The sequence below is a fragment of the Chiloscyllium punctatum genome, chromosome 6 (genome assembly GCF_047496795.1).
Source record: "Chiloscyllium punctatum isolate Juve2018m chromosome 6, sChiPun1.3, whole genome shotgun sequence".
Taxonomy (NCBI): domain Eukaryota; kingdom Metazoa; phylum Chordata; class Chondrichthyes; order Orectolobiformes; family Hemiscylliidae; genus Chiloscyllium; species Chiloscyllium punctatum.
This window is the reverse complement of record NC_092744.1, coordinates 6,377,076-6,392,547: the sequence shown is the minus strand read 5'-3', so window position 1 is coordinate 6,392,547 and position 15,472 is coordinate 6,377,076. Positions and strand designations below refer to the sequence as shown.

The 15,472-nt window shown below is 42.1% G+C and overlaps 1 protein-coding gene across 3 annotated transcripts in view; it reads left to right on the top strand.

The window, feature by feature from the left end:
• Positions 1 to 15,472, top strand: part of gk5 (glycerol kinase 5) — a 101,117-nt gene that overhangs the window by 38,900 nt on the left and 46,745 nt on the right. For all 3 annotated transcript variants that reach the window (XM_072571966.1, XM_072571967.1, XM_072571965.1), the window contains 3 exons: positions 6,467 to 6,598; positions 12,215 to 12,290; positions 15,217 to 15,278. In XM_072571966.1, coding sequence (XP_072428067.1) covers positions 6,467 to 6,598; positions 12,215 to 12,290; positions 15,217 to 15,278 — 270 coding nt within the window. The remainder of the gene's footprint in view (positions 1 to 6,466; positions 6,599 to 12,214; positions 12,291 to 15,216; positions 15,279 to 15,472) is intronic.

The window sequence follows — 15,472 nt, the reverse complement described above, 5'->3', positions numbered from 1 at the left end:
GCTGAACCAACACTCCTCACGAACATTTACCTCCCATTTCCCCTTAACCCTTGGTTCCCCTGCTATTCAAGAATCTATCTCTACCTTAAATATGCAAAAGTATAGTACCCCTCAGCACTCTATGGCAAGGAGTTCCAAAGACATCCAACCCTCAGGAAATCCTCTTCATCTCAGTCTTAAATTGTAACCTTTTTTATTCTGCAACTCTCCCAGGAAGAGAAACATCCCCTCAGTATTGACCCTGTCAAACTGCTTAAAAATCCTGTTTATTTCATGAGATCACCCTCATTTTTCTAAACTCCAGTCAGTGCAGTCCCAGCCTGTTTAGCCTTTGCTTGTAAGATAATCCCTCATACCAGGCGTCTCCAAGTGAACCTTCTTTGAACTGCCTCCAATAAAAAAGCATCTTTTCTTAAATAACGTGACTAAAAGTGCTCTGTGCTCCAGTTGTGGTCTCACCAGTACCTTGTACAATTTCAGTAAGACTTTACTATTCTTGTACTCTATTTTTTTCTTCTTTGCATGCTGCCAGACCTGCTGAGTTTGCTAGTTTTTCTGTTTTTTTTTAAAAGTAACTTGCAACAGTGATCTTTGGTGTTATAGACCAGACCAAACCCACCCCGCCCCTTTAAAATATCTCCAGAAAATAATCTAGTTCCTAACCATTTCTTGTTTTAATAGTAACAGTAAGGCGTTGCATTCCAGATGCAATTTGATTGGTCAAACTATTCAATGTTAAGCAGAATGCCCATGTATTTAACCATGGTGTAAAAATAAAATAATTAGCTTAATATCACTCTGTTGAAATGCTTAACCAAATTATATGTATGTTAACTACTGCTAGTTCACTGTTCCAAAACAGTAACATCAGGTGGTTGAAGGAGCAGCGCTCTGAAAGCTCATCCTTCCAAATAAACCTATTGGACTATAACCTGGTGTTGTGTGATTTTTAACTTTGTACACCCCAGTCCAACACCGGCATCTTCAAATCATGCTCATTTTATTAAGTGTTTACAGTAACAGTTTTGTTTAGAAGGTTATCTGATCATTTGTTCAATGTCATGCACATTTTATAATAGTCACCACCTTTTTGATAACCTGGTCTGATTCAGAGAAGATGTTAACGTGGTAATTAAAACAGCATATGAGCACTTGCCTTTGTCAGTCGAGATTTTAATCATAAGAGCAGGGAGGTTGTGTTGGAGCTGTGTTAGGTCTCAGCTGGAGTACTGTGTGCTGTTCTGGTCAATACTCTATAGGAAGTATATGATTGCATCGCAGGGGGTGCGGAGGAGATTCACCAGGATGTTGCCTGGCATGGAGCATTTCGGAGATGCAGATGCTGGATAAGCTCAGGTTGTTTTTTTTTTGGAGCAGGGAAGACTGAGAGAGGACCTGATGGAGGAGGATAAGGTTGAGGGCCATGGACAGTATGGATAGGAAGCAGCTGTTCCCCTTTTATTGAAGGGACAATAACCAGGCGCATAATTTTAAAATGAAAGGCAGGAGGTTTAGAGAGGAATTGAGGAAATATTGTTTCACCGAGATGATTTGGAGGGATCTAGAATGCCTGGGAGGGGAATTGAGACTGGAAACCTCAACCTTTTTAAAAAATACTTGAATGAGCACTTGAAGGGTCACCACAAGGCTATGGACCTCGTGGGGCTAGTGCAGATTTAGAGTATTTGTATAGATGTTGGAGACTCGATGGGCTGAAGGGCCTCTCCTGTACTGTGTGCAGCTTTGATTACGGTGCAGAAAGAAGCCATTTGGTCCATTATGCCTGTGACAGTTCTATGACCCAGCACCAATCTCCTGCATTTCCCCATATCCCTGCACACCATTCGTATCCAAATAATCATCCAATTCTACCATCTCGCCCTTGCATCATTTGCATGTATCTTAAATCTACACCCACTTGTTCTTGTTTCTTTTACATGTGGGAACAGCTCCTGATCTACTTTGTCCAACATGTTGTTGATTTTTGAAAACCTCAATCAGATCTCCTGTCAGCCATCTTCTCTCCAGGGAGAGCAGTCCCAACTTCAGCTGAAGTTTCTCATTCCTGGCATTGTTCTCATAAATTGCTTCTGCATTCTCTCTGATGCATCTTTGCTGTAATGTGGCTCCCACCTGGAGTGGGAATTTTGTGCAAATTTCTAATGTTTGACAGGAACAGGAGAGCAAGGGAATGAGCAAGTGCCAGTTCAGAAATCTGAACCTTGACAATTCTTCAGTCAAGTGCTTTGGTCAGCCTCAAACTGTAGCTCTGTTTATAGAGCCATAGAATCATGCAACATGGAAACATACTCTTCGGTCCAACTCGTCCATGCCAACCAGCAATCCAACCTGACCTCGTCCCATTTGCCAGCATTTGACCCATATTCCTCTGAACCCTTCCTATTCATATACCCATCCAGATGCCTTTTAAATGTCATAATTGTACCGACCTCCTCCACTTCCTCTGGCAGCTCATTCCATGTACACACCACCCTCTTTGTGAAAAGGTGACCAACACCACCCCCCCCCGCAACCCCCACCAAGTCTTTTATTAACCTTTCCCCTCACTGTAAATCTACGCCCTCTAATTTTGGATATCACCCATCCTGGAAAAAGTCCTTGGCTGGGAAGCACCTGATCTGGTAGCAGCATTTATCTATCTTTCTACGTTTTAAGACCTCCAGCCCAATCTCTTCTGCATTTTGGATACTTTTCAAGATATCACTGTTTATTTCCATGTCCTTGTCTGTCGTAAATATTCATGTGAAGCACTTGTTTAGTATCTCACCTCTTTCCTTTGGTTCCACACACAATCTGCCTTGTTGATCTTTAAGGGACTCTGTTTTCTCCCTAGTTACTCATTTGCTCTTTAATGTATTTATAGAATCTCTTTGAATTCTCCTTAATCCTATTTGCCAAAGCTGTCTCATGTCCCCTTTTTTGCCCTCCTGATTTCCCTCTTCAAATACAATCCTACTGCCCTTGTACTCCTCTCTGGAATTCACTCAATCCCAGCTGTCTAAATCCGATCAATGCCTCCCTCTTTCTTGACCAGAGCCTCAATTTCTTGAGTCATCCAACATTCTCTACACCTATCAGCCTTGTTCTTCACACTAATGGGAACATACTGTCTCTGAACTCTCGTTATCTCATTCTTAAAGGTCTCCCACTTTCCAATCATCCCTTTATCTGTGAATAGCTTCCCCCAATCAACTTTTGAAAGTTCCTGTCTAATACCGTCAAAATTGGCCTTACTCGGAGTTAAATTTTGGATCAGTTCTACCAATTTCCATAATTTTTAGTTTTAAAATAGTACGATCGCTGACCCTAATGTGCTTCACCACTGACACTTCAGTCACCTGCCCTGTCTTTCTTCCCAACAGAAGGTCAGATATTGCTCCTTTTCTAGTAGGTGCATTCACATACTGAATAAGAAAGTATTTTTGTACGTGCTTAACAAATTCCTCCCTATCCGAGCCCTTAACACTGACAGTCCCAGTCTGTGTTCGGGAAGATACAATCCCCTACCACTACAACCTTATTTTTCTTACAGATACCGGAGATCGATTTCTAAATTCCCCATTGACTGTTTGGGGGGTGGGGGGCGGCATATAGTACAATCACAACAGCATCCCTTTCTTATTTGTCAATTCCACCATATAGCTTCACTGGATGATCTCCCAGGAATAACCTGCCTAATTACAGACGTAATGTTTTCCCTCACCAAAAATGTCACTCCCCCTCCTTTCTTGCCTCCCTTTCTATCCTTCCTATAGCATCTACATCTTGGAACAGCTAAGCTGCCACTCCTGACCCTCCCTGAGCCACGCTTCTGTAAGAGCAGTGTTCTCCCAGTCCCATTTTCCCAAACATGCCCTAAGTTTACCTATCAGACCTTTTGCATTGAAGTAAATGCAGTTTAATTTATCAGTCTTACTTTTTTTCCTGATGAAGGGTTTATACTCAAAATGTTGATTCTCCTCCTTCAAGGCTGCCTGGCCTGCTGTGCTTTTCCAGCACCACATTCTCGACTCTGATCTTCAGCATCTGCAGTCCCGCCTTCTCCTTACCTTGTCCTTTGCTGAGCTCTTGTTTGTCTTGACTATTTGACTTGCTCCCTTTATCAGCCTCAGCCATTTCTCTTTTCACTTATCTCCTGCACCCCAGACCACCCCCCGCCCCCCATTAACTTTAAAGCCTCATGAGTAGCACCAGCAAATCTCCCTGCAAAAATATAGGTCCCCTTCCAGTTCAGGTGGAAACCATCCCTCTTATCCAGGTTAATTCTACCCCTTGAGATCCCAATGGTCCAAAAATATGAATCCTTGCCCCTGCTCCAGTCCCTCCATCTCACATTCATCTGTTTTATCCTACACACTCCAGCACGTGGCACTGAGAGTAATCCAGATATTACTACTCTACTTTGTAACCTTCTGTCTAATTTCTTGTATTCTCTCTGCAGAACCTCTTCCTCTCCCTTACTTATGTGGCTGGTTCCAACATGCACAAATTACTGAAAACCAAAAATAAGATTTGTTGGTGCTACATATTGAAGCTTTAACATCTATGGGATGGTGGGGGCTGGGGGTGCAGGAGACTAAGAGAAAACCAAACGTCGGATGGATCAGTTTTTGTCCAGTGTGTACAGAAGGGTTTCCTGACACAGTATGTCGAAGGGCCGACAAGACTGGAGGCCACACTGGATCTGGTGCTTGGTAATGAACCAGGCCAGGTGTTTGATTTAGTTGTAGGTGAGCACTTTGGAGAGAGTGACCGTAATTCAGTTACGTTTAGTTTAGCGATGGAAAGGGATAGGTACATGCCACAGGGCAAGAGTTATTGATGGGGCAAGGGCGATTACAATGCGATTAGGCAAGAATTGGGATGCATAGAATGGGGTAGTAAAATGCAGGTGATGCAGGCAATGGAAATGTGGAGCTGGTTTAAGGAACAGATATTGCGTGTCCTTGATAGGGATGTCCCGGTCAGGAAGGGAGGAAGTGATAAGGTAAGGGAACCATGGTTTACTACAGAAATTGCATCTCTTCTTAAGAAGAAGGAGGCTTATGTGTTGTTCTCATTGGAAAGAAGGTGGCTAAGATGGGATTTGATAGAGACATACAAGATGATCAGAGGATTATATAGGGTAGACAGTGAAAGTCTTTTTCTTCGGATGATGACATCAGCTTGTATGAGGGGGCATAACTACAAATTGTGGGGTGATAGATTTAAGACAAATGTCAGAACAGGTTCTTTACTCAGAGTGGTAAGATTACAACAGGATCTTGATCAGATGGGCCAATGGGCTGAGAAGTGGCAGACTGAGTTTAATTCAGATAAATGTGAGGTGCTGCATTTTGGGAAAGCAAAGCTTAGCAGGACTTATACACTTAATGGTAAGGTCCTAGGGAGTGTTGCTGAACCAAGAGACCTTGGAGTGCAGGTTCATAGCTCCTTGAAAGTGGAGTCGCAGGTAGATAGGATAGTGAAGAAGGCGTTTGGTATGCTTTCCTTTATTGGTCAGAGTATTGAGTACAGGAGTTGGGAAGTCATGTTGCAGCTGTACAGGGCATTGGTTAGGCCACAGTTGGAATATTGCATACAGTTCTGGTATCCTTCCTATTGGAAAGATGTTGTGAAACTTGAAAGGGTTCAGAAAAGATTTACAAGGATGTTGCGAGGGTCGGAGGATTTGAGCTACAGGGAGAGGCTGACCAGGCTGGGGCTGTTTTCCCTGGAGTGTCGGAGGCTGAGGGGTGACCTTATAGAGGTTTACAAAATTGAGGAGTACGGATAGGGTAAATAGGCAAAGTCTTTTCCCTGGGGTGGGGAAGTCTAGAACTAGAGGGTATAGGTTTAGGGTGAAAGGGGAAAAATATGAAAGAGACCGACAGGGCAACTTTTTCACACAGAGGGTGGTGGGTGTATGGAATGAGCTGCCAGAAGAAATGGTGGAAGCTGATACAAATGCAGCATTTAAGAGGCATTTGGAAGGATCTATGAATAGGAAGGGTTTGGAAAGATATGGGCAGGGTGCTGGCAGGTGGGACTAGATTGGGTTGAGATATCTGGTCGGCATGGACGGGTTGGGTCAAAGGGTCTGTTTCCATGCTGTACATCTGACTCGATGACCTGCCAATGTAGTTAACTCAGCCACATTAGGGGGATTTAAACAATCCTTGGATAAGCACATGGATGATTTTGGGGTAGTGTCGGGGGATAAGCTGAGAGTAGTTCACAGGTCAGCGCAACATCGAGGGCTATGGGCCTGTTCTGCGCTGTATCGTTCTATGTTCTGTAACAGACTCTGCTCAAAGCGCAGAACCAGCACAATCCTACTGCTCTGGGATACCATGATATTAAACATCAATCAAAAGTGGAATTACTTAAAGACATCTGATTGGGTATATGAATTGTATATCTTTGGAAAGTAATTGGTTGTTTTCCTTCCTTGCTTTCATTGTAGGTGGTTCATAAATCCAGTGGGTTACTCCATTTTCTGACCAGGAAGAAGCGCTTCCTAGCTGCGAGTGTGATCCATTTCTCTACCCAGCATGTATCCATTCGTCTAGCCTGGGTTCTCCAAAATATCAAGCAGGTATGAACACACAATGCCTGGCGTTGGTGGCTGCTGAGAGGGCACCCTCCCAGCTGTTACACTGCGACTGTCAAAGGGTATTGAAAATATTTTTGCTTCGTGGGTATTGTGTTCTTTTTTTTAAAAAAAACTATTGAATACCCCAGGCAACAATGCACAGTCCACCATAATATAATTGTATGGGGAAAAACAGGCAAGTGGTCGGCCAAGCCAAAACATCATGGTTAGGTCTTAAGTGAAAACTTTCATTTTCTTAATAGAATCTCTCTGGTGTGGATTCAGGCTATTTGTGCTCTTCCAGCACCACTAATCCAGATTGCAGGCTATTTGGCCTGTCGAGTCCTTGCCGTCCCTCAGAGTATCCCACCCAGACCCCACCACCAACCTATTCCTGTAACCCTGCATTTCCCATAGCTAATCCACCTAGCCTGCACATCCCTGGTCACTGTGGGCAGTTTAGCATGGCCAATCCACACAGACATGAGGAGAATGTGCAAACTCCACACACAGTCGCCTGAGGCTGGATTCAAACCTGAGTTGCTGGCACTGTGTGAGGTAGCAGTGCTAACCACTGAGCCACCTGCTGCCTGAATCTCGATAGTATCTTTTGGAATCTCTAATCCTTAAGCACCTTTTTATACACAATGACTATTTCAGACATTTTGATTTCTGAAGAAGGGTCATTGAACTCTAATTATATTTCACTCTCCACAGGTACTGTACAACTTGAGTTTCTCCAGCAATTTTTGTTTTTTTGTTTCCGATGTGGTGTTACCTTTTGGTGATATTGGAAATTATGCAGATGTTTAAAAGCCATACACATTTCCATGTAATTTAGCTCACCATTTGTCTGGAAAATTTCCTTTCCACTCAAGAATCTGTTTGTGTTTTTGTAATTTTAATTTCTTGCAGACAAGTCAGACTCTACCTACCCATACGATCTCAGACCTTTCCTTCCATTGCTCTTGTATCCACTTATAATCCATCTGATCGCAGTCCACAGCCAGTTTGTATTGTTTAATCTGTGTATTAGTTTAACCCCTTGGTTACTCTAACATTAATCCCAAACATTTAGTGACGTAGTGTACGTTTTCAGTGCTACAGTTTCAATTTCCTCCTCTGGTATTAGTGACAAAAAAGGTTGCTTTCCTGAGTTTAAAGCCTGTAGCATTGTTACTGTCACTAAAGTCACCAGAAGACCATTGAGCTCCTGCTTATTCAAGACAATGATTTGTACTTTAACTTGGCAGTCACCACACCTCAGGCAAGGGGATAGGTTGAGGAGAGTCCTTCATAATAACCTCGGCTGGTGTGGGAATTGAACCCATGGTTTTAGCATTATTCTGCATCATAAACTAGCTGTCCAGCCTCCTGAACTAAAACAACGCCCTCGTGTGACAGCCTTAAATAAACTAAAGAACTGTAGATGCTAAATATCTGAAACGAAAACAAACAGCTGGAGAGCCTCAAACAGGTCTGGCAGCACCTGTGGGAGGGAAGAGAGAGAGAGAGAGAAATAGAGTTAATGTTCAGAGTTCACTGACCTTCAGCCTTCAATGTTTTAAGAGATTGTGGGGCCTGGGTAAGGTTATGAATGAATGTACAGCTCTCCAGTGGCACAAATGGGAACTAAAACTTCTCACCTCACGTTGCATGTCCTGCACATTTCACCCAGCAGCCTGTATAAGAATGGGACAAGGAAAGGCCATTCAGCCTATCAGCTGTGTCCATGTCACTGAGCTGCTGTGTTCTGTGAGCAGCAACGAAACAACCAGAGAGCCTCCATGATCTACATGTACGTTTTTGTAAGAAGTGGCAGAATCTCTAAGTTTTTTTTAAATTTATTCAGAGGTGGGATATTACTGTCGCTGGCTGAGCCCAACATTTATTGCCTCTCCCTAGTTGCCCCTTGATAGGGTGGGGGTCAGCTGCTTTCTTGAACCGTTGCAATCCGCCTGCTATGGGTTGACCCACAATACCCTTTGGGAAGGAATTCCAGGATTTTGATCCAGTGGCAATGAAGGGACAGTGATCTATTTCCAAGGTGGGATGGTGAGTGGCTCGGAGGAGAACTTCCAGGTGGTGGTGTTTCCATCTGCCTGCTGCCCTTGTCCTTCTAGATGGAAATGGCTGTGGGTTTGGAAGTTGCTGACAAAGGATCTTCGGTTAATTTCTCAGTCCATCTTGTGGATAGTACACACTGCTGCTACTGAGCGTCAGTTGTGGAGGGAGTGGATGTGGTTCCAATCACGTGGGCTGCTTTATCCTGGATGGTGTTGGAGCTGCCCCCATCCAGGCAAGTGGGGAGTACTCCATCACACTCCTGACTTGCACCTTGTAGCTGGTGGACAGGCTTTGAGGTAGGAGGTGAGTTACTCACCGTAGTGTTCCTAGCCTCTGTCCTGCTCTTGTTGCCACTGTGTATTTATGTAGTGAGTCCAATTGAGTTAATTAAATACGTAAGCCATCTAATTCATCACAGACTGAGGTAAATGGGGAAGTAGTGGCATATTGCTAATGTGACTGGATTTGTAAATCAGAATGTCAGGTTAATGTTCTGGGAACGTGGGTTCAAGTCCCACTATGACAAATGGTGAAATCTGAAAGAAAATAATCATTTAATAGCAATCGTGAAACCATTATCGAAGGTCATATAATATCCTTCAGGGAAAACTAGCTGCCATCCTTACCTGGTCTGGCCTACACATGACTCCAGGCTGAAGAGACCACCTCTGGCCAATTAAGAATTTGTGTTCTTTTTTTCATTCATGAAATGTGGGTGTTGCTGAATAGATGGGCAATAAATGCTGAATGAGCCAGTGATGCACAGTGCCAATGAAAAAAAACAAAAATAAGTTAACCTTTCAGAATTTTGAACTGGCATCTGAATAGAGCAATAAGTTGCTCCAAGTATATCACTGTTTGTTCTCCAAGTTTGCCCTCTGACCCATGCTGCTAATGTCCCTTTAAGAGCATGTACATTTTAAGCTTTAGTGTTCTGCAGGTCACAGGCACTCTACCCAAATCCAGTCTCCACAAATAGCGTTCCCCTTAACTACGTGAATGTAATAGTTATTTAATAAAGGATTTGCATATTTTTACTTTAAAAATTCTATAAATGTCAGATTAGCTGCAACCTCTGATTATTGCTTTCAATTTTTTTAAAGCATTCTTGAAGTTATTTTGCAAGTTTTTACACCATGTATAATTGCACTAACTGAGCACATTTTGTGCAAAGCTTTCTTCTTCTTCAGTCAGTGCTTTGACCAAATTAGATTTCACCACCTTAGTGGATAGAGTGTTTTACTACACTTTTTTTTTAATCTAGTTTCAGGAAGGTTTATCTCCAACTCTCTAGGTCTTTGGATAACTGCCGTAAGAGAAGGTCCTCTTTTGAGATGAGCTTACTTTATCTATAAAATTTCAATGCACTGTTATGGAGGCTTCAGTAATGGTTTCCCACGGTAAACTTGTGAACAGTTCCTCATTTCTGCTACGCCAACAAATTGCCATTTCTTTCAAGTGAAGATGATTTCAACCCCAAGCCTTATAATCAGAAAGGAATCCCCTAACCAGAGGGATGACTAGTTAGAAATATTGACGTGATGAAAGGTTTTGATGGTGGTTTGTGGAGAGAGTATTTTCTTTTACAGGGCAAAGAGAGATGTAAGATTGGCAAGAAATCCAACAGGCAGTTGAGTAGAATCTCCAACACTGTGGGATGATAATGTGGAATTTAATGGGTGAATTGGAGAGTATAGATACATCTTAAGGGGGAAGCTGGATAAACACTGTCAGAAGAGATGGTTAAGATGGTCTATTTACATGATGAAAGATGGGAGGAGACTGGAATATGTTGTATTTGAGTCTGAAAGAGTTAATATTGAAGTGCCATAAACTTCATCCACTTTGGTGATCCATGTATTTGTGGGCAGAACAATTCAGAATCTGACAAGTATCTGATCCTCCTAAAAGTCTAATAATGTCTATTATATCAAAGTAACCTGAAACTTGCAGTGAATTAGATGTCACTAACTACAAGGGTCACTTCTAGTTAGACCGGGAAATAGGTTTCCTCTGCCAGGCAACACCTAGCAGTTCCTGGGAGTTTCCTCCACTTTGACAATGGTGGCAGCAGCTCAGTGGGTGTTGGGCATGGTCATGTGACCGATTGGACCATAACACAATGGATTGGTATCACTTAACATTCTCTGTGGCATATTTAGTGTAATCTTATCTAAATGTTTTGTGGGGTTAGCTGTTGTCTGGTTTGCGATGCAGTGTGATGCCAACAGCATGGTTCAATTCCCGCACCGACTGAGGGTACCATGAAGGACTCTCCTCCTCAACCTCTTCCCCTCGTTTGAGTTGTAGTGACCCTTGAGTTAAACCACCACCAGTCATCTCTGTCTGACAGCAGTCCTATGGTCTGGTCGGGCTATAGTGATTTTTACCTTTTCTAAATGTTCTGTCCCTTATATTCAAATTCTGCTGAAATTTCAATCCCTAAGCAGATTTTAAATCAATCTTATTGTGGGATTGCATAATTTGCTTGACCTGACTTCCTGATCTCTGTGCCATTGTTAAATAAAGGGAGTGCCTGTCTTCTCTGGCTCTGAGTAGGTGAACTGTCTTGTCTGTAAAGAGGTCATTTTAGGGATTCTTCACAGTATTGTGGTGGGGGAGGGGGAGATTTCTTTCCAAACACACAACCCAATTGTTGTATCCAATCCTGGGGTTGAGTGCACATCCTGAAGTTATGGATCTCTTTGAGGTATGTTCCCCCTCTACTGGATAATATTATACAGGTGCTAATGTAATTTGACTGTCCCCTCTCAAAACTCTGTCGCCTGTCTTAAAATGGAAATATCATACTCTGTTCCAGCACGGCTACCAATTCGGGGAAAATAGCAGAGGTTATGGGGAAGAAAATTGATCATTTTGTTTGAAATGCCGAACGTCATCCATTGCAGAAAGGGACCGTTTCCTTTTTGGAATGTTCAATCAGCCATGATCTTATTGAATGGCAGAGGAGGCTTAAGGGGCTGAATGGCCTACTCCTGTCCTCATTTCTCCCAGTTTAGCATCGATCAGAGGCGTACCTCACACTGTCTCCGTTTTTAATTCAAGGTATAGCTCTTCTCAGGACAGGACTCTGGATGCAACTTTCTGGTTGTAATTACCTGAACACCATGTGTGTTTGTATTTGAGAATCATTTTGGTGAGTTACACTGTGCTGTCTTTAACAAAAACAGAAATTGCTGGAAAAGCTTAGCAGGTCTGGCCGTATCTGTGGAGAGAAATCAGAATTAACGTTTTTTGGTCTAGTGACCCTTCATCAGAGCAGGACCCAAAGCGTTAACTCTGATTTCTCTCCACAGATACTGCCAGACCTGCTGAGCTTTTCCAATAATTTCAGTTTTCGTTTCTGATTTCCAGCATTCTCAGTACTTTTTTTATTTTGTGCTGATTAACTGTTTTGAAGACAAACTATATCACTTAACACGTGAGGGACTTTCATGATGTTAATAGCCCAGGAAAGGAAGAGAGGGTTGATGTCACAAGTGAATGTTATTTTGAGAGTGCTATATATTCACTGTAGACATCCCCTTACAGGTTCAAGATGCTGTTATTGAAGAAAACTGCTGTTTTGGTACCATTGATACATGGTTGCTATACAAATTGACAAAAGGTAAGCTTTATCTTGAAGGCAAAATGTCAAGTAACTTAATTCTAAAGGGCATTGAAGCAGCACATTCAATACAATGATTTGTTCAAATCTACTTGAAGCCAAAATTACGAATTGCTTGTTCTGTAATTTTGTATACAATCCACAAACACTTAATACATATCAATCGGGTGAGTGTGCCTGTTTGTGATGTGTAAAACCTCATATTTGACTCAAAATTCTCCATGTTATAATGCAACCAATGAAACATGCCATAGTTCCTAGAATGCATAAATGACTTTGTTATTTCTCAAATAAAATATCCTAGTTGTTCCGGAGTACTGTTCCGGTTCTTTAGAGCACCTATATTGGCCTTTTACTTTACCCACTTTCTAAGTATCTCTAAGTAAAATCGATAATCAAATCAAGTTTTGAACAAAGAAAAGGGGAAAATAAAATCCTACTCATATCTTCCAGTAAGTCCCCTTGCACAACTTCTAAACTTTCCACACTGCTTCCTCCTCTCTTTAGAACCTTTTTAAAAATGTTTCTGTTTTTCAAGTTTGATCCTTAAACTCTGGTAATTTGTCTTCAATGCTAATGATCTGACTGAGCATCCCAACTCTTGGCTATGGGCCATTGTAGTAACAATATTGAAGCCTAATAATTATTGTTCATTGGAATATTTGTAAGTAAAGATGTTTTAACTTAGTAATCCTTTGCAATTTCCCGCTCCCATCTGTATTACTTAGTATCCTTATTATCAACTCCAGACCTGAATGTACAACAGTTTTTGTTCCATCTTTATCAACATTTACGATGCATATAATGAAAACTTGAAACCCTAGAACAGTATCCTTTATACCACTCTAATGCTTTCATACATATAAATAAAGATAAAGTCACCATCATCCTCGTGGACCAGAGGGCTGCTCTTTCATCAGGGAGAGATGACTGGTGATTTAACCAGAGGGTCACCACAACTCCCATGAGGCAAGAGGTTGAGAAGGAGAATCCTTCGTGGTAACCTCAGGCCAATGCAGGAAGTCTGAACCTGCTTCAGGAAGACCACTATCATCCTGATGCCAAAATAAAAATCAGGCCTCAATGACTATCACCCAGTGGCTCTGACTCCATAATTATGAAGTGCTTCACGCTGTTCATCATGGTTCACATCCACCCCAGCCTCCCACGTTGCCTTGATCCTTTGCCAACAGCACAACAGGTCTGCAGAAGCCATCTCCCTCTCTGTACACTCATCCCTGGAACATCTCTATAATAAGGCTACCTTGATCAGACTCCTCCTTATTGACTACAGTTCTGCCTTCAACACGATAATTACAAATAAACTCATTTCTAAACTCTGAGACCAGGGTCCAGCTCTCCCCTTATTAACTGGGTCCTCAACTTTCAGATCTCGTGACAATACCTCCTCCACCATCATCCTCAACACCGGTGCCCCCCACAAGGCTGCATACTCAGCCCCCTACTATACACCTTGTACTGTGTGGCCAACTCCATTCCAACTCTCTTTACAAGTTTGATGACACCATTGTGGGTTGATCTGAAACAATGACAGGACAGAATACAGGAAAGAGATTGAGTGCTTCGCGACATGGTATAATGACGACAGTCTCTCCAAAATGAAGAAGCAGAGTGGAGGGCACACCCCTATCTGTATCAATGAAGCTGAGGTGAAGGTGGTTAAGAGCATCAGATTACTGGGAATGACTATCACCAACGTTGATCTGCCCTGGTCCACCCATGTTGATACACTAGTCAAGAAAGCACAACAATGTCTCTACCACCTCAGGAGGCTAAGGAAATTCAGCATGTCCACAAAGGCTCTTTCCAATATTTCTGGATGCGCAACAGAAACCATCCTGTCTGGATGGATCATTGCTTCGTTTGGCAACTGCCCTTCCCAAGGCTGTAAGAAACTACAGAGAGTTGTGAACACAGCCCAGTCCTCGTGCAAACCAACTTTCCATCCACTAACTCCATCTATATTTCCCATTGTCTTGGGAAAGCGGCCAACATTGTCAGGGCCCACCCACCCTAGTTATACCCTCTTTCATCGGGCAGAAGATATAAATGTTTGAATAAGTGTACAAAGAGCTTCTTCCCTGCTGTTATCAGATTTTTGAATGGACCTGTCAAATGTTAATGTTGATCTGTCTCTGCACCTTCTGCAGCTGTAACATTGTATTCTGCACTCTGTTCTGCTGCCCAGATGCAGTTTGTATGGTACAGTCTGCCTGTGTAGCACCCAAAACAACATGATTCACATGTTCTGTGATGCAGTGAAAAATCAGTTGAACCCACCCCAGTGATGGTCTGCATCACAAACCTGTCATTCAGCCAACTGAGGTAACCAACCCCTCCCATAATATATAAATATACATCAATATCTTTCTTATTAGCGATTTCCTCAAAATCTACATTAGTCAGACAAGACGCATCTGAAAAACAAACCGCTTTATTAATTCACAGGATGTGGGTGATGGTGGGTTTATTGCCCATTCCTGGTTGCTCTTGAGAAGAAGGTGGTGGTGAGCTGTTGTTTTAACTGCTGCAGTCCCTTTTCTATTCCTTGACTTCACTGGAACATTTCCACTGCCTGTTCATCCTTATTGGTCTACGTTTATCCATCTGTAAATTTTGTTTCTTTCATCATTGTTAACCCTCTCCCCTCTCCCCATTTCCAGTCCTTCCTAAAGACTATTTAATCCATAATATTAAACTTCTGATAATGACCAGTTTGTAGTTCCCTCTCAAGAATGCTTGTTTGCTGTGTTAAAGCCTTTGAGCTGAATCTAGGCTTCCGTGCCCATCCTATATGACCAATAATTGAGATATTATAAGATGTTTCTTTAATATCAAAGGTTAAAGTTAATATGCTGACAATTTCCATTTTAATTATGTTACCTGTGCTGTTCTTTATACGTAGGTGCTGTTTATGCTACAGATTACTCCAATGCAAGTACTACAGCAATGTTTGATCCTTATCAGGTATCTTGACTTTTTTTTTCCTCTAATTAAGCTAAAAATTCACTTTCATTCCATGAGGAATATTTCTAATTTGAACATAAATTTCAGTTTATAGGTGTTCAATTGTGCTAGTTTTAAAGGTACATTGCATCGAAATTTCTTCATCTGAAGAAACAATTTAAGGCAGCATGCAAGATTATAACAGTTGGTGTTTA